This window comes from Lissotriton helveticus, chromosome 10 (genome assembly GCF_964261635.1).
Source record: "Lissotriton helveticus chromosome 10, aLisHel1.1, whole genome shotgun sequence".
NCBI lineage: Eukaryota > Metazoa > Chordata > Amphibia > Caudata > Salamandridae > Lissotriton > Lissotriton helveticus.
This window is the reverse complement of record NC_136071.1, coordinates 445,478,379-445,501,240: the sequence shown is the minus strand read 5'-3', so window position 1 is coordinate 445,501,240 and position 22,862 is coordinate 445,478,379. Positions and strand designations below refer to the sequence as shown.

The following is a 22,862-nucleotide window of genomic DNA, read 5'->3' as shown; positions in this document are numbered from 1 at the left end:
TTTCTTTCGTTTCCTGCAATTAAACTCCCTCATGTGACTGCATAATTGAAGTGACTTGTGACAATCAATATGTATTACGGCACGATTTATTTTTTCATGAGCGTAATGCTGCACACTGACAAGAAAATGCAATAAACATATTCAAACAAAAATCAGGGTATCTGACCATATTTTGTAGTCCATAAATATTTAACTATGGTAATCTACAATCTGATAATACACACTAGAGTGCATATATGTTATACATTTTCCATACTCAGGGTCTGCTGATTTTGTAGCCACAAAATCTCTGTGTTTTCAGATTTAAAGTTTAAGGCATTCAACTGCAACCAACTGAAGCCCACTGTCATACATCTCTGTGAAAAGGACCAAAAGGATAATAGCCAGCACTATCTATAGTGATAATAAGCTGAGTGTTATCTGCATAATTCATACACCATACTTCAAAAGATTTAATACGTTTCAGGAAAAGGCAGATGTACAAATTAAACATCTGGCCACAAAGCTATGAAATTAGTAATGAGATAAACTGGAGCTATAATTAGTATAATTAGAAATATTTCACCTCCACAATGTACCGAATTCAGTGAAACAGAACTAGATATCTGACACTATTAGGGAATTAAAATAACATTAACATGATATATTCCTAACATTAGTCATTTTACTATGGTATACATACAAAGGTCATTTGCTTAAATGATTTGGTATAGAAAAGCGGTAATCATACAATATTTCACATCATTTAACGGAAACAGTTAATCGTTTTGAAGATCTAGTGTAGATTTTAGGGAAGGGTATCTCAAGAACAGCAGTGTAAACAATTTAAAGGCTAGAGTTCAGAATTTGCACAATATGACAAGAAATTGTGTTTAATAGTTCAAAATACCTGTAGTGTGTCTGGTCTAACCTGTGTTGTTGTTTCTGGTTCGGAGTTAATAGATTAGTTAGGAGTGCTTTGGGAGAACTGAGATAACAGAGTCCTATAGTAACTAGTAGTGCACCTCTGCCTCTTTGTTCAAACAGTGCTTTCCCCAGATTTCCCTATCTCCAGTTTTAGAGCTTAATTTGGCCAATTGTAAACACTTACACTTGCAACAGTGGGTGTGGTGTTTGTTGAAATGTTTGACCAGGGATTGCATAAAGTCACATTTCTATGGATATTTCTGTAATGCTCTTTGATTCTATTCTTTAAAAATCAAATTGTGCCAATGTAACCCATTTGGCACGGCCAGGAGGTACATTACATGGATTCTATTGCAGTTGATGAAGGAACTTATCTTATATTCGGGTCCATTCATGTATCTCAATGAGTTATTTTTATAAACCCTACATTTACAGATGTCGCAATTATGGCAGGTGTAGAACCTATTTGGTTTTAGAGAGGTTATTTTGTGCTGTTGGTTCAGATTCATAAAGTGCTAAGAGTAGGAAAAAATATAACGGTTCCTTAAAGTGAACTTAGTATTTTTGGAGGATACAGTGCATTTATTTTTACTGTGCCTTTTTGGCACGGCACTGTGTCCAAACTCCATGAGCACTCAACTGACACATAAAGTGCTGCACACAGCAGTGGCTATTTATTTAATTTTATTTAGTGTCTCTTTTATAGCGCGCAGCTACCCCAACGGGGTGTCCCGGCGCTCCAGCGGATGAAATAATTCTAACTCCATAAGGATTTAGCAAAAGAGGTGGGTTTTCAAAGCCCTACGAAAGGGGAGTTCCTCCTGAATTGAGCGAATCGACTGCGGGAGTTTATTCCAATGGGATGCAGTGCAGATTTGGAAGGTTTTTCCTCCTGATCGCATCTTTTTAAATCTCGAGATAGTGAGAAGGTTTTTGGAGGCTGATCGCAGAGATCTGATATTTGTGTAAGGGCGGAGGCAAGTAGAAAGGTATGCCGAGCCCTTCCCTTTAATTGCCCTATGGGCCAGTATAAGTGCCTTAAATTCAGCCCGTTTCTGTATTGGTAGCCAATGGAGAGAGCGGCGATGAAGGGAAATATGTTCTCGAAGAGAAATCCCGCACACTAATCGGACTGCGGCATTCTGTACAGTTTGAAGCCGATGGCAGAGGCCTGCAGCAAGTCCAACATACAAGCCATTGGCATAATCCAAGTGCGATGTAATTAATGCTTGGACTATTGTTTTCCTTGTGTTACTGGGTAGGAAGTTAATGAGTTTCTTTACCATCCTTATTTTAGAAAAACAGGCGGCAGATACCGTTTGGACTTGAGTGTGAAAAGAGAGAGAAGAGTCCCACCTGACTCCGAGATTCTTTACGGATTATTTGGGGGTGGGAGGTGAGCTTAAATCATGTGGCCACCACAAGTTGGAATCCAGCTATGTAGGAAGGTGGCTACCTGACTATGGTTACCCCAGATTTTTTGCCTGTGTTTAGCTGGTTTTTTTACTTAGCTGACCTGGTTCCCTGCTAATCAGGGCCCCAGGCCATCTGCTCTCTCTGTAAAATGGATTCCATGTACCCTAGGTACATACCACAATTGGAAAGGGGCTCCTTGTCAGCCCCTGTATAATGCACTATAGGTGCCCAGGGCATAAGGGCCACCAAGGCCTACCAGGGGCTGTAGCATATCTTTTGCCACCCCTGGCTGGTTCTTAAATTGACACAACTGGCTGATCACTCAGCTGGGGTAAGGTGGTGTAATCACCCCTTGCTTAGATGTAGTATACCTATATCTAAACCTATATCTGGACACATATTAACCTGTGAGCCACTCCTATGGAAGGCCTCATCAATCCTGGAGGCAGAGTGCGTGGTTTCATGTGAGATGGAGCTCTAGCATGAGCTGAGCCTGTCTGCAGCTGTCGGGAACAACTCCCTAAGCTGTTTCAGGATAATGCCATACCATATACTCTTAAGTGCCTTATAATCCTCGCGGTTATATAGCAACTTTGGTTTGGCTTTATCAAAACATGTCGTGTAAGGTGTCATACGATTTGGAATACTATCCCCTCGCCAGTTCTGGCGACGGGGATAGCATTCCACCCCTCTAGAGGGGTAAGACATGTTCCTTTACTAAATGCGGTTAATTTCTCCAAAGACCTTAAGATCCACAAAATGGATGCCTCTGCCACAGACAAATGTCTGGACCCCTGCAGTTGACCGAAACTCAGCAGATGGGGCCTGGACAAAGGGTTTCCTGTCACAGGAGGGTGTCACCACCCTCCAGACAGGAGATAGTGGATTGTAGCAGGGAGGTTTGAAAGAAACCAGACACTGCCTGGGGCGCACAAGGCTGCCCCTTGCATAATCCGGCCAAACCGGTTCTGGGGCACTCCAGCCCTCGTGCCAGGGCGGCCTGGATCAAAGGAAGGGGGTGTATCCACCCACTTCCTGGGTCCCACCCATAGGAGGGGACCTAGCAGGTAATCACGCCCCCCAGATTGGAATAAGAGTGGGAGCAGTGCCAATGCACATCAGATTTCCTGGAAGAAACATTTGAAACGCAATTCTGGACCCTTCGCCCTCCATCTCATCGTGGAAGCCCGAAGAATCTCCCTTGTGGTCAAGGAGTGACCACCCTGCAGCAGCAGGCACCATCCAGCCCTCGACGTCTACTTAGTTGCAGTTCCCGCCGGAGCTCGAGCGACTGAGATCGACGAGATCAAGCTTGCCTGCCTTCCAACAGCCCGATCCACAGTCCCTGCAAAGCTGAGACCCGTGGAGGCGACCGGAAGCGTGGGGCACGCCATCTTGAATTGACCACGAGACGCTGACCGTGCAGCCCACGAGTGACCCTCGAAGCTGTGCACCGGGGTTTGAGAAGCCCCCACCCTGAGCTACTCCTGAGCCGAAGTTCAGCCCTCCACACTCGACGAGTGCTGCGTGGGGCCCTTTGGCACTATTTGGCTCAACGCGTTGGCCCGGTCACTTGCCAGCTGGCTAGTGGTCCCTGTGCCGACGAAACTACAAAGAAGACTCGTGAATCTGGTTGCTCCAGATCCACACCAGCTCCCCTGAAAAGGAGCCCCGACTCTGACCTTCCTGGTCCGAGTGAGAAGCAATCTTCCGATCCCGCGTGGATTGCTCTTGCCAAGGCTTGTTTGCTCCAAACTTGAAGCCGACTGCACCGACGGTGAGAGCCTGCGTGGGACAGATCGTGACCTGCTCCTGGACGTCGCAGATGCCCCAGAGCCCACGTGACAGCGGAGAGAAGCTCCTCGACGACCACCTGATTGCGCCCGACATTGCCTGGTTCCGTCCTGGTTCCACCCTGGTCACTGCTGAGTGACCCAGACTCTGTCCCCTCTGCTTTCAGGTACTCTACAACTTGAGTCCACCCTTGGACTCCACCGGACACTTCGTCTTCACCCTGCCTGCAGCCCTTTCAGCTCCAAGCACCAAGAGCCTGCGTGTCAAAACCCGACGCCACTTCGACCCTGTGCACCCACTTCCTGTGGGTGAGGTAACTTTGCTCCGCCGGTGTTCCCACACTGGTGCACACCTCTAGGGTCTGTGTGTTAAGTTTTGTTCCTCTAGGTTCAGCGGAAGTGTCCTTAAACTTTAACTCTATGACTTTTACGCACCATTGGTTAACATTGGTGCATGCGTGCGCTTTCCGCACATCTCCCGAATCCCGAGGGCCATTCCCGACTTCAGCATTGCTTGTCCTGACTGCTCCCAGCGATTCCCTAGGCCCTAGGCCTAACCACTGTTCGAGTGGCCTCTCTTATACCACTTGTTTAGTATATGGTTTGAGTGGCCACCCGCCCTCATCCATAATTGTGCAACTTGTATGTTTAAACAGTGCTTTTGATTTAACGCTTGTGCCCCTTTATTCATAAAGAATACTGGGGATTGTTTTTAGTAATAAACACATATATTTTTATAATATATACTTGTGTGGTGTCCTTTCATTTGGTATTACAGGATTGTATGTGGTAAAACAGCTCGCTTAACACGACCTCTTAAGTTAAGCCTTTAGGCTGCTTAGTCCATGCTACCCCTAGGATAGCTTGTCTAATAAGGTTGACTTACAACCAGACACCATAAGGGATTGTTTGGTCAGGTAGTAGGTGGTTCCAGAATTGGAAACATCCCCTACCAGGCCAACTTCTCACATTGGCGGGAATGATTGGTGAAAAAAAAGAACCTCTGTCTTTCCTGCGTTAAGTCAGAGACAGTTGTTATCCATCCAACATGCAACTTTACGCAAGCAGTCTTTTAATGGATCAAATGTGGTATCTGAAATGTCTTCATATGAAAAGAGCAGTTGGATGTCATCCGCATATGAGGTGGCTTTGATTCCCAACTGGGCGATCAGCTCGGCCAAAGGGGAAAAGTAGACATTAAAAAGAAGGGGACTCAAGGAAGAGCCCTGAGGGACGCCCCACTTGAGCGGTCGACTGTCTGAAGTGAAAGGGGGGGGGGGTAAACACTGCCTGGGTGCGATTGGACAAGAAGGATGACACCCATTTCAAGGCCTGGCCTTGGATACCTATCGAGTGAAGACGGTTGAGGAGAACAGAGTGAGAGACGGTGTCGAATGCTGCTGATCAGTCCAGCAGCACCAACACCGCCCTCGCCCCTGATTCTAATTTCCTAATTTCCATCGGACAGCGTCCGCCATCTCAATCAGTGCCGATTCCGTACTGTGGCCCTGTCTAAATCCATGCTGTGAATTATGGAGTGAGCCTTGAGTTTCCAAGAAGTTCGCTAGCTGCTGTTGTACCAGTTTTTCTAGTACCTTCGCAGGTGCTGGCAACAAAGAAATGGGCCTGTAATTGGCTGGCTCATTAGGATCAGCATCAGCCTTTTTCAGGATAGGGATAATGCGCGCGTGTTTCCACGAGTCCGGAAAGACGCCAGTACTCAATGAGTCATTCCAAATACTATTCAGAGCTGGATTGAGTATTGGGGCAAGGGCTTTATATTGTTTGGCCGGCCAGGGGTCTGTTGGCGAGCCAGATCTACAGCTAGAAAGTTCGACAAGTGAACGATCAAGAGGAATCTTAGCGAACTCTGAAAAAATCTGAGAAGGAACAGGGCGGGAATGTGAAAGGACTATGGGGTTATCAGCAGTATAGATAGGATTTTTACAGGGGAAAGAGTCGTAAATAATGGCTATTTTTTCCTCAAAAAAGTCTGACAAACGGTTGCAAAGTAATTGAGATACCTGTGACTGGCGTGTGAGGGCTGAGGGATTTGTAAAGGATCTAACTGTATTAAAAATTTCCCTAGCAGAGCCTTGGGCGTTGTTAATTTTCTCCTCTAAATAAGATCTTTTGTGATCTAAGATTTTTTTCCTATAATTTTTCAAAGCAGATTTATATTCCAGTTTACTATCCGTGGAGTATGATAGCCTCCAACGTCTCTCCAGATATTTACAGGCAGACTTACATTTCCGAAGTTCATCTGAGTACCAGGTGAAGAAGGGGAAGAACGATATGTTTTGATCGGCCTGATTGGAGCAATTGAATCTATAGCCGAAGTGATCCAGCCATTAAATTTGATCAGCCTGGAGTCTAAATCGGTAGCCTCGCTGGGGGTCGTCAATGCCAGTTGCGCTCTTAAGCTTTCTGGACTAATCTTGCTCCAGTTACGTCCAAGAGTTTTAGCTAAAACTTTAGGTCTTACTTGCTGGGGTAACAAAATAGAAAAGGGAATATGAAAATGGTCGGACCAAATCACAGGATAAGGATCATCAGTGATAAGACCAGCATGATTGGAACATATAAGGTCAAGCGTATGACCCGCTTTATGCGTAGGACGAGAAATCAAAGGATTTAATTCACCAGCAGAAAGCGTATTAAGAAAATTAGTGCTTATTGGGTCGAGTACGTCTTCCACATGGAGATTAAAATCACCAAGTAGGGTGAAATTAGCATACCGAAGGCTAGCCTGGAGAACATAATCCAGGAAGTCTGGAAGGAATGCGGTTTTAGATTTGGGGGGGCGGTAGACTAGTAGACCTGTGAGAGTAGATTTAGCAGCTAGTTGAATGGAAAAAGGGAGAGCTTCTATGGCTTCTATCTGTGTATATGGGAAGGAAGCGACAGTCCAAGAGGATCTATAAACAATGGCAACACCTCCACCACGTGTAGGAGTTTGTTTATTAGCACAAAGAATATGATACTCAGGAGGGATAGCCAGAGATAAGGCGGGATTTGATTCGTCCCCTAACCAAGTCTCTGTTAAAAAGAGAATATCCTAATTATTGTCCGAGAGGGATTGAGCTATGTCCAACGAATGTTTGACAAGAGAGCGACAGTTAATAAGGCCTGCCTTGATGGTAGTATTTTTATGACAAGATAGAGGACATTGAAAAGTGGTTTGAGGAGGGAAAAAAGTCACTGAAGTGCTATCTGCATAGTCAGGTTTACAGGGAATGCACGGAAAAGAGCGGGTAGTAAGGGCAGAAGGGATATTATGGAAAAAATCACAGTGATGTGGCCTTAAATTAAGTAGAGTGCTCCTGTCATACCTGAATGAGGAAAGCATAACAGACTCTGCATGATTGACTATGTGGTTGACTGCAGTGCCTCACCACTATGAATTACGTTTCAATAATTTTTATTACACCAAATAAAAATCCAGGGTACATAGAAGGGTCTATGAAACAATGTAATATAAATAAAAAAGTGCACCTCTAGAAACACGTCAGTCTCAATATATTTCAAATATTTCAAATATAACATATATAAATACATACAGTAAGAATATTGCAAAAAACTTAAGAGGGGGAAAAAGGGAAAGCACAGAGACAAAGCAAAAGAAGCACAATCTTATTTGGAGTAGTAAAAATAAATCTGCTCTCACCACTCCCCTGCGAAGGCACATCTCGCTGTCAACAGGATGAATGATTGCTTCTCCTACTCACTGGGTTACCCCATCGATGACTGGAAACACTCAAGAGCAATCTAACACCCTCGGCAACACCCATGATTAACACCGAAGCTGCATAGACCAGAGAGACACGTACCTCGTACCCTGGAACTGCAACATCTATTTTCCCAAGGGCCCCAGTGAGATTTCCCCTAGCCTAATATTTAGTTATTTTTTTAATGACCAGTAGCTCATTCTTCCTTGCCAGTGTGTTAGGAGCGAGATCCAGAAAGAACAGCAATTCCTCTCGGGCAGCACCTCCCTCTTACAATGGCTGCCGTAGGTATATGTGTAGGGTTTCTGGAGATTTTAGAGCCACCATCCAAGTTCCTCTAGCTCCCCACAAATAGATCTGTGGTAGTCTACATGCCCTGATCACCAGCAAAATGTCCAAGTCCACCTGTCTCCAAAGATACCAGAAGGTCTATCTTTAACTTCTACATTGCTGTGTGCAACAATTCTTCAGAACTCAATGGAATCATACCTAGCATTCATACATGGCAGCCCCTCCGCAGTACAAAACCAATAATCAGGCATCTAATTTCACTACATAGTTAACCATGCAGTTTGTAAATTCTTACTAGAATTCCATGGTTGCTTTCATTAGACTGTATTGGCTCTCCATTTTTAAATCTGGATCACCATATTTTCTGTAGCCAGCACTAAAGCTCGGACCCTGGTTGCAAGCCCCTCCAGCTTCTCTTCTACTACTTTAACAGCTGCTTCAATTTTCACAAGTTTTTGATCCACATCAAAATGCACTACGAGTATTGACTGCAGTAAGATCTGTTCAACCCTTTCCGCATCTTTTTAGGGTGCCTATTTTCCCTTTTTTAGCCCCCACCCTATGTTCCAGAGAATTACTTGAAACGAATCTTACTTCGCCTTGAATTTTCCATTACTTTTTTCACAGCCAGCACAGCAAGATCAAAAAAGGTTTGAACAGCCACAATGGCCCCCTCCCCACATGGAATGGGGGTCCTAGAAATCCACTGCTTTACAGATCCTTCCCAATGACCTAAGCGCGGAGACTAGGGATCCACAAATAAGAGGGCTTCACTCCACAAGATGCAGAGCTGTATGCCACCTTCGCCCTGCCTTCACAAGACCTCTTATGTGCTCGCCAGCAGCTCAGTTATGGTGTGGTATTTTGTAGCAGTTGCCTAGACTCTCTTTTCTATGGCTCACACTCCATCTCTCCAAGTAGCAATGCTACAGGGACATTTCAAGCTCACTACCTCCTACTCCTGTCTATTTGGTGTCCTGTGCCCATTCTTAGTGCTTCAGGGGAGTGTTGCGCACTCAATGTAGTCACTCCAAGGAACCTACACTGATGCCGCAAATCTTTCACAACATCTTTTATTGGCTCCTACTTCTTGTAGTAGGACTCACCAGCCCCAGAGCCATCTGGTTAGGCACGGGGGGAACATGACCCAGCCAGAGCTCAAAAAAGGTGCAGGCACCTTGGCTCTAGCAATCCCAGACATCCTGGACACTATGAATTAACCATTTAAAGTGCCCAAAAACCCTTTCGTCATGCAAAGTGCTCAAATACTCATGAACACATGTACAATAAACCAGCAATGGCACACATTTGAGTAAACTTCACCAGTATTTGATAAATTTACAGCAAATGTTACTATGGGAGTTAATATTGAAAACACAAATTTCTCCTCCATTTATGTCCACTCATCCCCCAGGCAGAGTTGCAAGAACCACAACATGTCAAAATGTAATCATGGATACTGTGTGTTTGAACATTTTTAGAAGATTCATCAAACAGCGTAAAACGTGTTAGAACCCTTTAAATAAAGCCCACTTGATATCATGTAATAATAATAATATGTTTAACAATACTGAACAGCTTTTTACCAAACCAAGCAAGGGCAAGCATCTGAGTTACGTTCTACTTCGTGCCAGATTTTATGAAGTTCTGTTCATCGGTTCTTAATGTAGCGGAAAAAGATACAGAGGAGAAAGCTAAGTGGTTTGAAAATGCTAACAGAATCTGAGATAGCAACATAGGACCATATTACATGTTATCCATAATGTATTTTATATATTATGTGTATTTTTAGGAAGTTAGCATGGATTTTTTTTCTCCCAAACAGGGATAGATTTATTCAAAATAGAAAGTGAAAGAAGAGAACAATACATATTTATGAAGTTGTGAATGTAGGAATTTTGAAAACACCTTTTTCAGTGTTAAAACATATTTTTTCTGTAGAAGAGGTTGTTGAACCTAATCTCTTCAGGACGGGGCCAACACTGTGCACTAATTGGAATTGGAATGGTTAGACTATGCTTAACTTTCATTGCTAGCATGTTAATAAAACAATGGGCAATGGTGAGGGCTAGTCAAAGTATGCAATTATGTGGCTGTTACATTTACTGCATAATTATGGATTCAACACACAAGTCACATAATGTGGCACATAAAGTTGTTTCTGGCTCAAATAGATCTAAATAATAATGCCAGATAATGTGCTTCACTGCATAATTTAGTCCTCCAATATTTCATTATCCTAGTGGACAGCACAATGGTAAAACTGCAGAGCAGATGGGGGGGTGTTATTTTGATAATGAAAACCATATTTTATATGCCCATGAAATAAGGGTTTCTGTCCCACTGCATTTTGTACAATTAAAGCACCCAAACATGCCAATGAAATATTTATGTTGTGCTGAGGTGCAAATACATTGAAATTAACATTTCATTTCTTATTCAAGAAAATTGAGTACCTGCGTGAGAGATCAAAGACTTTAAAATGAGCCAAGTCTGTTGCAACAGCCAGGAAACTCTGACAGACATCTAAAATAACTGGATTCCCCTCAGCCTCTGAGAACACCAACAACTGCTTGACAGTACCCTGAAAAAAAAGAACACACAGGTCCAATAATATCTAGCAAAGTATCCTAGCAGAAGGTGATAGAGCTTTTATTTACATATTATCCCTAAAGATTTAATTAAACCGTTCAGTCTGAGACACAAAATTATATGTATTACTGTGTAAAATAATTAAGATCCCGACGTACTATTATTCCATTCACAAAAAGTGTATAAATAGGTTGGTTACAGAATCACACGGGCGAGGGGGTGTCACAGAATGACCGGATTCAAATTCATGAGCCAAGTCGAATTTTGGGACCATCGGTAATTGTGTGATTACCCACAATCACAGGGCTGGTAGCCGACAAGGGTCAGCAGACCGTGTATGTGATTGTGTTTAAATTAAGAAAACATTTTCTTTTAAATACGGGTAGTTTTTCTTAAAGGAAATAGGAATACATGTTTTAAAAAACCTTCCCGTTTGCAAATCAACTACAACCCTAACTTGTAAGTTTAGTAACTTATAAGTGGTTCTCAAATCATTCACACATCACTTTATAAATGGTAACTTAGAAGGGATGACCACAACACGCGCCCTTTACACATAGCTGTTCGTAATCAATTCCTGAATCCATTTACAGATTCAGAAAATTTTTCCGACTTGGTAAGTGGTTATGGTAAAAACAAAAAATGTTTTTTAACAGTCACAAACTCTCTGATTAAATCAATTCGAAGGTTTGCAGCTGTTTAAAAGTTTTGTACATGATGCTCTTTAAAATCCTATTTCTAGAGTTGAAATTTTCAACATCATTGTGCCAAACTCCCAATACCTCCAGTTTGTTGTGTAAAACTGAATTGTGATCCTGTGCTTATCCTTTAAATTAGAGTTTTAAAGATTAGAGTACTTGCAAACTTCTACTAATCCCAATTCTGAAGGTGAAAAACTAGCAACTCTACGATAACACATTGTTGGAACAGAGTCCTTGGAGCCCCCCAGGTCACTGATATACCATGCATACCCTATGTCACCACAAATTCTAATCAGTACTGTTGATTCTGTCAGGGTGAAGTCTGTTGTCTCTCTGTATTAGCATTTAGTGGTGAAAAACAATCCAAAGTCACATTTGGAGCAAAACTTCAGGTTCTGCATTTTTCTAAATAGGCAAGCTCCCCACAATGTTTGAAAGAAAAATTCAACCAGAGCAGCAAGGATACCTGTGAAAAGACTTCTGGTGCCAAGGAGTTGAGGAGGGCACTAAGACCCTGAGAAATTATATTTCACGACCTGGGAGCGTATATTTCACATTTTTACAAAACAGGATTCATGGAACATGGAGATTTATGGTATGCCTTAAAGAAACACTAGCTTGTAGAACAGTAAGTACATAGTCAGATAAATCGGGAAAACATTTGAACAAAATCTCTTAGAAGTTTGGTAAATAGAGGGTTGGAAAACACTAATGGCAACTAGAAATAATAAAAAATAGCAAAGGGAAGCATACAGTGGAAGGGACGGTAACATGACAAAAATTGTGAAGAGGAAAGGGATGATACTGGAGCTTGGGTTAAAAATGTGAAGGAATATGAGAAGAATGAGGGGTTAAATGGGACTTAAAGTCGAAGGTGGAAAGGGAGGAGGATAGAGATAGAAACAAGGAGAAGGGAAGCACTGAAGGTAAGGGCAGGATAGGACAGATGGGGAGAGCATAAGATGGCTATGTAGTATACAACAGATGAGTCGAAGAAAGGTAACAGGTTAAAGGGAGTACGAGGGATGATAGGCAACAATGACTAGTGAAGCTTGAATTTACGGTTCAACAGATTTTTATTGACACTTTTGACTGAATACATTACGCAACTCATCCCTATTCCACCCCATAAAAAAACTCCTGGAACCCCTCAAGTACCCTCTTGATAAACTAGACAGGGTCATGAAATGTTCTTCTAATGTGAAGTCATCTTAATACTCAGGAGCATGTTACATTGTTAGTAAAGAAAGACAATAGTCTGCTCCGTACCATCAGAAACCTACGCTCCAATTCATTAGGGTCATGCACTATTTTTTCCATTCCTAAAATATGCCATATTTTGTGATACTAAACTAACAACAATGGGGAAACAGTCATACCACTAGAGGACTTTAGGACCCCTTATCCCTGATTGGTAACTTTCATAGATTCCCTTGCTTTGTATCATTCCCCGTCGTCAGCCTGGGAGCATCGGTAATTAGAAAAATACCATAGCAGTATATACAAAAGAGAAAGTAAGGCCTAGGCCTCATCTCATTTTGTAGCATATCCACCTCTTTTTGTAAAAGAGACCAAAACTTTGCAACAAACAATCAGATTAGCCTCACACCCTAGAACCCTCCTGAGAGAGCCTCAGAACCTCAGATTTTCGTAGCCGTTGTGTAACAGTAACCACATCTGCTGAAGGCTGAGCTTTCCCAGGGGAGGAGGGTGGGCGCATGGGAATCTATGAAAGTTACCAATACTGGGGAACCAAAGTTACAGGTAAGTAACTTGTTTTCTTGCCCCAGTATTGGAACTTTCATAGATTCCCATGCTTTGTATCAGAGTAGCTAGCAGTAAGCCATAAAAGCACATTTTGTTACAGGAGTATCAACATACCTTGGCATACCCATTTACATATGAAGCAATATATCTTGTAACAATATATCGGAAACATTATCTGATTCAAAATGTGCAATTACAGGAAGAAGAGATAGAAGGGAAAGCTCACCTCTCATTGGAAAAAGATTCCTCAGGACTGCTTGTCCGACTGCCACCTCGCTTCTTATGGAAGAGCCAAGCAGTAATGCCTTGTGAACGTGTGGGCACTGCTCCATGTAGCCGCCCTACAAATAGCCTTGATAGGAACTCCAGCGAAGAGTGCAGCAGAAGATGAGACTGATCTTGTGGAGTGGGCTCGCACATGTCTTTCCAGCGGTTTTCCTGCCGCTTGATGACAATAATGAATTGCACTTGAAATCCAACGTGAGATTCCTTGTTTCGAAAGAGGAAATCCTTTTCGAGGAGCACTAAAAGCCACAAAAAGTTGTGAGGATTTTCTAAAATCCTTTGTGCGTTCCAGATAGAATTTGAGACACCTCTGGACATCCAAGGAATGTAGAGTCCGTTCTGCTGGAGACGTAGGACGTGGGAAAAAATATTTTAGAACCACCGGTTCGTTCAAATGGAAATCCGAAGGGACCTTTGGAATACATTTCAGATTTGTCCTTAGAAACAAAGAGTCCTTTTTGAACTGTAGAAAAGGTTCCAAAATGGAGAGAGCTTGTTTGTAGCTCTTCCACTCTCCTAGCTGAAGTGAGGGCTAACAGGAGAGCTAACTTCCAAGACAAATATTTTAAATCCGCTCTGTGGATTGGTTCGAACGGAGGTCTCATGAGGTGAGCCAGAACCAGATTGAGATTCCAAGCTGGAGATGGAGGCCGAACTGGTGGGATAGCCCTGCAAACATCCGGCCCAACAATAGGTGGCGATCTATGCATAGTGTACAATCTGCAGCTCATATGCCTCGAACAAGACCTTTCAGGAATTGCTTGATAATTCTAGCCGACCAGAGAGAAGAACCAGAAGCTGTCCTTCTGAATCTTGAAATAGCCGCCAGATGTACTTTGATGGAAGAATGCGAAAGACCTGACTTGGCCCGAGACAAAATGTAAGGCAGTATCTGATGAATAGCCGAAGAGAATGGATGAAGGTTTTCACGGTGGCACCATAGACAGAAGCGCTTCCATTTAGCACGATAAGTCTTATTTGTACTTGGAGCGCGAGCCTGAGATAACATTTCCCCACAGTCCTGAGGGATATTTAAGCTGTGGAATTCTCTGTGTTCAGGAGCCAAGCCTTCAAATGCAGAGAACTCGGATCTGGATGTACCACTTGTCCTTGGGACATTGTTAATAGAGATGGAATGGGACATAGGTGAAACGGTTGATCCTGAGATAGCAGGAGAAGCTCTGTGAACCAGAATTGGCGAGGCCACGCTGGTGCATTTAAAATCATTCTGCATGGTTCAGTTTTTATCTTCCTGAGAAGCCTCGGGATCAGGGGAATTGGAGGAAAAGCGTAAACAAATGCGCCTGACCAGGACATCGAAAGAGCATTCCCCAGTGACCCTGGATGGTGATCCCTGCTTGCATAGAGTCGGCATTTCCCTTTTCTGGAGTAGCGAACAGGTCTATGGTTGGAGTGCCCCAATGTTGAAAAACTTTGTCCAGAACACCTTGATCCAACTCCCATTCGTGACAGGCTGATTTCAGACGACTTAATGTGTCTGCTGTCGTGTTGAGGGAGCCTGGTAGATGCTCCGCTGAAAGAACAAAGTTCTGGAGAATCGCCCATTCCCAAATTTCTTGGGCCTCTTTCGAGAGAAGATGAGACCTCGTACCTCCCTGCTTGTTGATATAATGCATGGCTGTTGTGTTGTCTGTCCGGACCAGAACGGTGGTGTCCCGAACCCTCGGCAGAAAAGCTTGCAAGGCCAAACGAGTCGCCGTGAGTTCCAAGAGATTGATATGGAGAAGATGCTCTTCGGGCTTCCAGTGACTGCTCACCTGGAGGTTCTGTAGGACAGCGCCCCAGCCTTCCATTGAGGCATCTGTGGTTAGAATTAGAGGGGATGGAGCCAACTTGAAGGAGAGGCCTCTTGAGATATTTTCTTTGATAGTCCACCGAACTACTGCCTTCCTCATGAGAGGAGTGACCTTTATCTTGTCCTCGAAAGAACCTTTCGCTTGGCGCCATTGCATGTCTAGTTCTTCTTGCAAGGGGCGCATATGCGAAACTAATGGTATGCAAGATGAGATCGACCCTAGGAGAGATCTGTATCGACGAACTGTCAGGGACCGTCTCTTTTGTAATTTGCTGGCCGAGAAGATTAGCTTTTTCTGTCTTTCCTCTGATGGAAAAGCTTTGCAGCTTCTTGTATCCAGAATCAAACCCAGAAACTTGACCCTCCTGGATGGAAGAAAGACTGATTTGTCTTTGTTGAGATGCAAACCTAGATGATTGAAAAGCTGGACGCAACTTTTGACTGCCTTTGTCGTTGCTTGAAAAGATGGAGCCTTTATCAACCAATCTTTGTGAATATCCGAGGAGCGGATCTGAGCCCGAACGGCAGTACTTTGAATTGAAAGTGGCTCTTGGCTACTGTGAAGCGTAAACATTTTCTGTGAGCTGGGTGGATAGGAACGTGGAAATATGCGTCCTGGAGATCTAGATTCAGAAGACGCAAGAAATCTTGGAGAGAAACCATCCGAAAGGACAGTTTTATGAGATAGGTGTTGAGCTCCCTCAGATCTAAGATTGGGCGCTACTTTTCCTCCGTCTTGCTAATCAGGAAAAACCTGGAATAGAACCCTTCTCCTTTTTGAGAGAGCGGTACTGGCTCTATCGCTCCCTTGGTGAGCAGTTGACGAATTTCGAGACAGAGAAGATGCAGATATTTTGATTCTGTGGTGCGAGGAGCTCTAGGAGGTGGGAGGTTTTGAAATTCTAATGTATGGCCAAATTGGATGATATTTAGGACCCAACGATCTGTTGTTATGATCTTCCAGCAATTGAGAAAATGTGTTATCCTGCCCCACACTGTCACAGGGGGTAAAGGACCAGTAGGCACACCCGGGAAGCCGCTATTGATGTTTAGAGGTATCTCTCCCCTGACGTCCCTGTTTACCTCTGGAAGACTGGCGAGAGAAAGGCGCTGATTGGTTCTGGCGTTGAGAGTACTGAGGTTAAAATGAATGAGAAGATTGTGAATAGGAGGAGTAGCGTTGTTGATAACCTCCCCTATACGTTGAGAAGCCTTTTCCTCTTTTCCTCTTGCACCCCGGAAATGCACCTTACGATATTGAAGTGTGCCCAAAGTACTTGCCGTCTCTGTATCTTTCTTAATGTCCTGTAAGGCGTCATCTATATGCTTGCCAAACAGCATATCCCCATCCAGAATTTTATTCTGCACTTCAGGGCGAAACCAGGTCGATCGCAGCCAACCTTGACGCCTCAGGATCGCTGAACCTGCTAAGGCACGAAAAGCAGTTGTTGCAATATCCATTGCACAATCTATAATCTCAGATGAAGATCGTTCACCCTCCTCCAGGATCTTTCTTGCATCCACCTTGGAACTCTCTAGAAGCTGATCAATAAACAGAGCGAGATCGCAGCACATTTGGTGATCGTAGCACCCCAAAATTGCCAGTGCGTTAGAGGCTCTAACGAGAAGGCTGGACATAGAGCAAAACCTCTTGCCCACATTGTCCAGGTGTCTGCCCTCCTTGTCCGGAGGTGTGCTCAGGGGTGCTGCTGTTTTTTTTTATTTTCTTTGAGCCGCCTGGGAGATAACCAAGTCTGGCTTCGGTTGTCCAATTAGACAGGCAGGACTATCCTCTGGAGCCTCATATTTTTTCTCCAACGCGGTAGAACCGGGATTACAGTAGCTGGAGACTGCATCACCTTCTTACCCTCACTCCAAACGTGCTCTACGATAGGTATGGAACGGACAGATTTTTTATAAGGCTCTTTAAAATCGTAGAGGAAGCAGTCTGATTGTACCACTGGAACAGGAAGGCCAAACCTTTTAGACGCTCTCTCCATTAGATTCTGGAAACCCCCTATGTCAGCCGGAGGCGAATCCACAGGGTCCGGAGATGGTGAAGCCGGATCTGGAATGATATAATCGACCCATTCTCTGTCAGGATTTGGGATATGTTCCACATTCTGCTCCTCGTCTGAGGAATCATCATTGTCATCATGCACTGTAATAACATCTTGCTTCTCTGCCAAAGGTTCCCCTTCAGGCCTTTGAGACATGGACGCCGCAGAAGTAGCAGGAGGCTTCGGAGGTGATGGCGGAGGAGACTGTATGGATTCAGAGGGTTGAGATTGAAACCTCCTTTTGTAGTCCAACAACATCAGTTGCAAGTCATTTATTAGCGAAGACGGCATGGCCACCATGCCCTGCAGAGATGGATTGTGAGATCTATCACAAGGAGTGAATTGCTCTTGTGGATGCTGACCCAAGTAATAATCATCCGAATCCGAGTCCTGGTATTTCACCTGGAGTTGAGATGGACTTTCATCCTCGTCAGAATATTCCTCCTCCAGAAGAAGTGCTGGAGGTAACGGTGTCACCCTACGGGTCGATGTAATTTCTGGTGTAATTTCTTAAAAGAAATTTTTACTTTTTGTATCGTCGACGGTGTCGTCGATGAAGGAATCGTCGTCACTGGTGAAAGAAACTTCTTCGACGGTTGGCTGGTCGTCGACGGTGGGCTGATCGTCGACGATACAGTCGACGAGGTCGACGTCAGAATCGTCGTCGCCGTCGTCATCGTCGACATCGTCTTTGTCGTCGTCGACATCGTCGGCGTCATCATCGTCGAGGTTGTCAGTCTCATTGAGGACACAGAGGTAGGATGTATCGTCGACGATGTCGTCGGCGAAGCTCCCGACGACAGGCCCGTCGATGGAGCTGAAATTGAGACTGAATGAATTTTTGAAGTCGTCGTTGACGGACAGATTTTCTTCTCCCCTTTTGTCTCCTGAGGTGTACTTGAAGGTTTCTTGAAAATGTTCTGCTTTTCAGATGGTGAAGAGGTAGCAGAAGGGCCTTGAGTTGCCTTCTTAGCAGATGAAACCTCAGGAGCAGATCCCTCTTTCTCCTTTGCACCTTGGTGAGGAGGTTTTTTGGGACTAAGCCTTTTAGACCTATCAGAGGTCTTTTGAGAGGCCTTAGCAGGGGGTTCAGTGGACGTAGAAGGGGAAGACCTACCCCTTTTTGTAGACCTCCTCGAAGATGTTGCTGAGGAGAAATCTTCACTGTCACTAGAAATTACCTCTTTCCGTGACTTCATCTTCTGTAACCAAGTCAGAAGTTTTCCTTCCCGGTCTCTCAGAGTCTTTGTAGAGAAGGTCCTACAGATCTTACAATCACTCGCCTTGTGATCCGGGTATAAGCAATAAATGCCGTCCTTATGTTTATCTTCAATATAAAGCCTCTTCTTTGAACAGGTTGCACAGGCTTTGAATAAAGATTTCTTTTCTGACATTCTGAAGAGAGAATAGATGTAGCAAACCAAAGTTGAAAAGAATACTGAGCAGAGCTCAGTGGAGACTCCCTTAGCACAACATGCAGTAAAATATCTGAGGCTCTGAGGCTCTCTCAGGAGGGTTCTAGGGTGTGAGGCTAATCTGATTGGTTGTTGCAAAGTTTTGGTCTCTTTTACAAAAAGAGGTGGATATGCTACAAAATGAGATGAGGCCTAGGCCTTACTTTCTCTTTTGTATATACTGCTATGGTATTTTTCTAATTACCGAGGCTCCCAGGCTGACGACAGGGAATGATACAAAGCATGGGAATCTATGAAAGTTCAAATACTGGGGCAAATTATGCAAATTACTGAAGTAAAACAGAATGGAAACAACAAGAATATAGAACCAACATTTTGTTTTATAACACTTTATAGTTTTTTAAGGCACAGAGCAACACACACAATGCTGATCCGTACGGAGGATCACTTTTACATTCTCAGACAGAAGCCACATGTAACCCACCCCCTGAAATAAATACTGAAACAATGTCTAGCCCATAGTATGACCACCATTTACCCCATATCTTCGAATACTTCCTCGGGCTCAGTATAGAGGTTCCTTCCTTAAACCTAGCGGAGCGGTCCATGCCTACCCTCCACTCCTTCCACCTCGGGTCACTGGTGACTCCCAATATTTAGCCACGTCTATTTTTGCCAGCAGTGCGGCCAGCCCCACTAATGTGCGGTCCCGCCTAGGGACCCGCAGGTCTTCCACCAGACCGAACAACACAATCTTAGGTGACGCCTTGAGGGTTAGGCCCAGCACTACCAACAGCGTGGCAAATCTAGACAACCAGTATTTGTGGATAATACATAGAACCAACTTTAACACCAAAAGTAATGACATGTTGGGAGGCAAACAGTCACTAAGAGAATTGGAAAGTGCAGGAAATTATGCAGTACTGAGTATACAGTAGAACCCTTGTAAAATGTATTTTTTAAGACTAATCAAGTCAGAATCATGGAGGACACATATCAAAACGAGTAGAAAGACATTCAGGATAAATGGGATAATCAATAGATCTTTGCCCAGACTCTAGTCCACTAACTGCTAGCTGCGGATTTCCAGGGAATGCTGAATCATAATCCAATCAGAATTCCATCAAGTTCTAATGAATATAAGTTAGACAAAATCTCAATAATTAAAGCAATAGGCGTCAGCAGCTACTCCTCTGAGCTTTGGAGCTTGAAGGCACTGTGCTCCAGTATGGACAACAGAGCTGACCAATGTGATCTGGTGCCACTTGACCTCAGGGGCAGATGGAAACAATGGAATTCAACTCAGATTCTGTTAGTCCAAAAAGTAATTCCTGCGAAGGCGCTAATTCTCGGGGATGCAATCCAACAAAAGGATACAAAATAAAACCAAACTTGGAGATATAATTTGATACAATAAAAAAACTCTTTTCAGTCTCATGTTCAGCTTCGTTAGTACAGCAACACACAGTGGGAAACTCACTATTGGTAAATCAAAAAGAAGCAGGAATGAAAAATCATAAGTCAGACTTAAAAAACAGAAATGCTAATATAATTATGTGAGACCCTAGTTTCCATGAATTTTTAGACAATAATCAATTGGATAAGACAGGAGGCACCATGGACAGCCAACAGAACAGGTTTGCCAGCAGAGATACAATAGCAGAAACATTCAGATACAGTAGATGCTCCTTCAGTGACATAAAATGTATTTTTCATTTTTTTATTTATAGCTGTTTTATAACGCGCTCTGTTACTGCCAGAGTATCCTGGCGCGAAAGAAGAGAAAAACAAGCAGGTGGCTAGAGAAAACAGAAGATTTTTAAAATAGTCTAATAAGCACATCTAAAAAGATGAGTTTTCAGTGCCTTCTTAAAAGGTACAACATTCTGAATTGATCTTAAAAACAGTGGCAGAGTGTTCCAAGCAGATGCCGCAAGGACAGCAATTGACTGGCCTCCAAGGCGCACTCGCCGAAAGCGAGGTACGCTCAACAAATTATGATCAGCTGAACGTAGAGATCGAGTGGGGGCGTAGCGGCTAAATCTTTTCTTCAGATACGAAGGTCCAAGGCCATTGACTGCTTTAAATGCTAATGTCAGGATTTTAAAAGTAATCCTTTGTGATACTGGCAGCCAATGTAGTTCTTTCAGATGGATGCGTACACTCTCTCTACTGGGCACATTGCAGAGAAGTCTCGCGTCGCGTTTTGAATGATCTGTAATCTAGCGACTAAAAAGGCTGGAGTTCCACTGAAAAGAGAGTTGGCATAGTCGAGCCATGATAGTATTAAAGCCCTCGCAACCGACTCTCTTGCCGAAGAGGGGAGATATGGAAAGAACTTTCTCATAGCTTTAAGAGACCCGAAGAACACCCCAGTAAGCTTCTTTATGTGTGCCTCAAACCTCAGATCCTCCCCAAACCTCCCCTAAAATTGATGCACACATTGATTTATTACTTAATAGGAGGAAAAGAAATGATACCCAAGATTACTAATATGAACAAAAAGATACAATTAGGACAAGACAACCACTGCTTTTCTGGAAACATTGCTGGTAAACTAGGCCCTCTTCCAAGCATTCTGCACACAATGATGAGATTTGAGCAAAAGATCCAGCAATATAGGATTGCCTATCGCAGAGAAACGATTTGACTGGGGGAAACACACTATTACAGGAAACACATTTTTAGTCTACATTATCTCACGGGACTGAGTATAAATGTTTGCCATATCTCACTAAACTTAATTGCTCTCTGCAATCTTCTTCGCAAAAAGAGATGACATCCAACTTTACAGCAATTACCTCTCAAGTGTGACAAAGGTGATTGCCCAAAGTGCTGAAAAGACTTAGCTCACACTGATTAGAGAACAAGAAAAAGCAATTTCTGAAATTCCACCATTGGTGGATTGCAATGTCCATAAGGACGAAAGTAACTCAAAAACAACAACAGAGAACAAAACAGGGGACAAGCCATTTGGTAAAGTTATGTTCACACTAAATAGAAATGAATTGGAAATACTAATGCTAATGAAGTCAAACCAAAGCAATCTGCAAGATTATTTTTCAGCCCCACCTAAAAACAATGGGAAAAATACACCCAAGCTACTGTAGAGATAAAAAGTAAAATACCGTCATCAAATGGACCGAGCAGTGCAAACCTCAGTTCTACAGAATACACCAACAAAGGAACTCTAGAGGCCGAATGTCCCCAGATATATCCAAAAAAGGCTCTCTGACATCAAATTGTTGCCAAAGATTTCGTGTGAACAGAATATGGTTTAAAAAATATCGAGGACCAAAATATCAAGAGGGTAAATGCAAATAGGTGGGTATAAATGTATTATTCTTAACTCCACATCTATGTAACTTGAAAATATATATATTGTCAAGGCACATTTAAGTGGAGATATTTTTAGTAAAACTTTGCATATCCAAAGAAACGTACCATCACAATATTTTTGTCCTCAATATTCTTGACACAATATTTTGTCAATTGTTTTTTAAATTTTGTCTAAGCACCCTTGCAAAAGTAACCCACTTTATAGGGTCAAAGAAGAATTTGGTTGATTAGAGTTTACCAACTATGTAACTGAAGAAAGTGGCTTAATTCAAAATTACAGAAAGACAGGACAGCGACCACCATCCAATAATGAAGGAACTCAGAAAAGCAATAAATTATTTACAGCTACTTGAAACAGTTGAACCAAACGCTCAACTGGGAATGCCACTCTCCCTCCTACATGAGAAGTGGAAATACCAATGTGGAGCAGCAAAATGAAACTCAACAATCAATAGTGTTCATTAGTGCAAGACTATAAAGGATTGGGAGGAGGCTATCTCATCATTACCGGATTGCTTTTCTGAAACACACAGACCAGGAAACAGGGGTATGTATAACAGAAAGGGGCTGAAAATTCACTGGTATACACAGGACTAGAGATTCATGAACATTAGACTGAATCAATTAACAAGTCAATAAAAAGAAATGCACAAAATCTGCCAACTAGAACTCAGAGCAGATTGCAAACAAAATGCTGGGAAGCAAAGACAACCCATTATACAGAAAGATGGGTCTACGTTACCAGATGGTCCT

The 22,862-nt window shown here is 43.2% G+C and overlaps 1 protein-coding gene across 1 annotated transcript in view; it reads right to left on the bottom strand.

The window, feature by feature from the left end:
• IFT140 (intraflagellar transport 140) overlaps nucleotides 1-22,862 on the bottom strand; it is a 1,386,753-nt gene that overhangs the window by 752,032 nt on the left and 611,859 nt on the right. Inside the window, exon 13 of the mRNA XM_078662938.1 lies at nucleotides 10,591-10,718. Coding sequence (XP_078519064.1) covers nucleotides 10,591-10,718 — 128 coding nt within the window. The remainder of the gene's footprint in view (nucleotides 1-10,590; nucleotides 10,719-22,862) is intronic.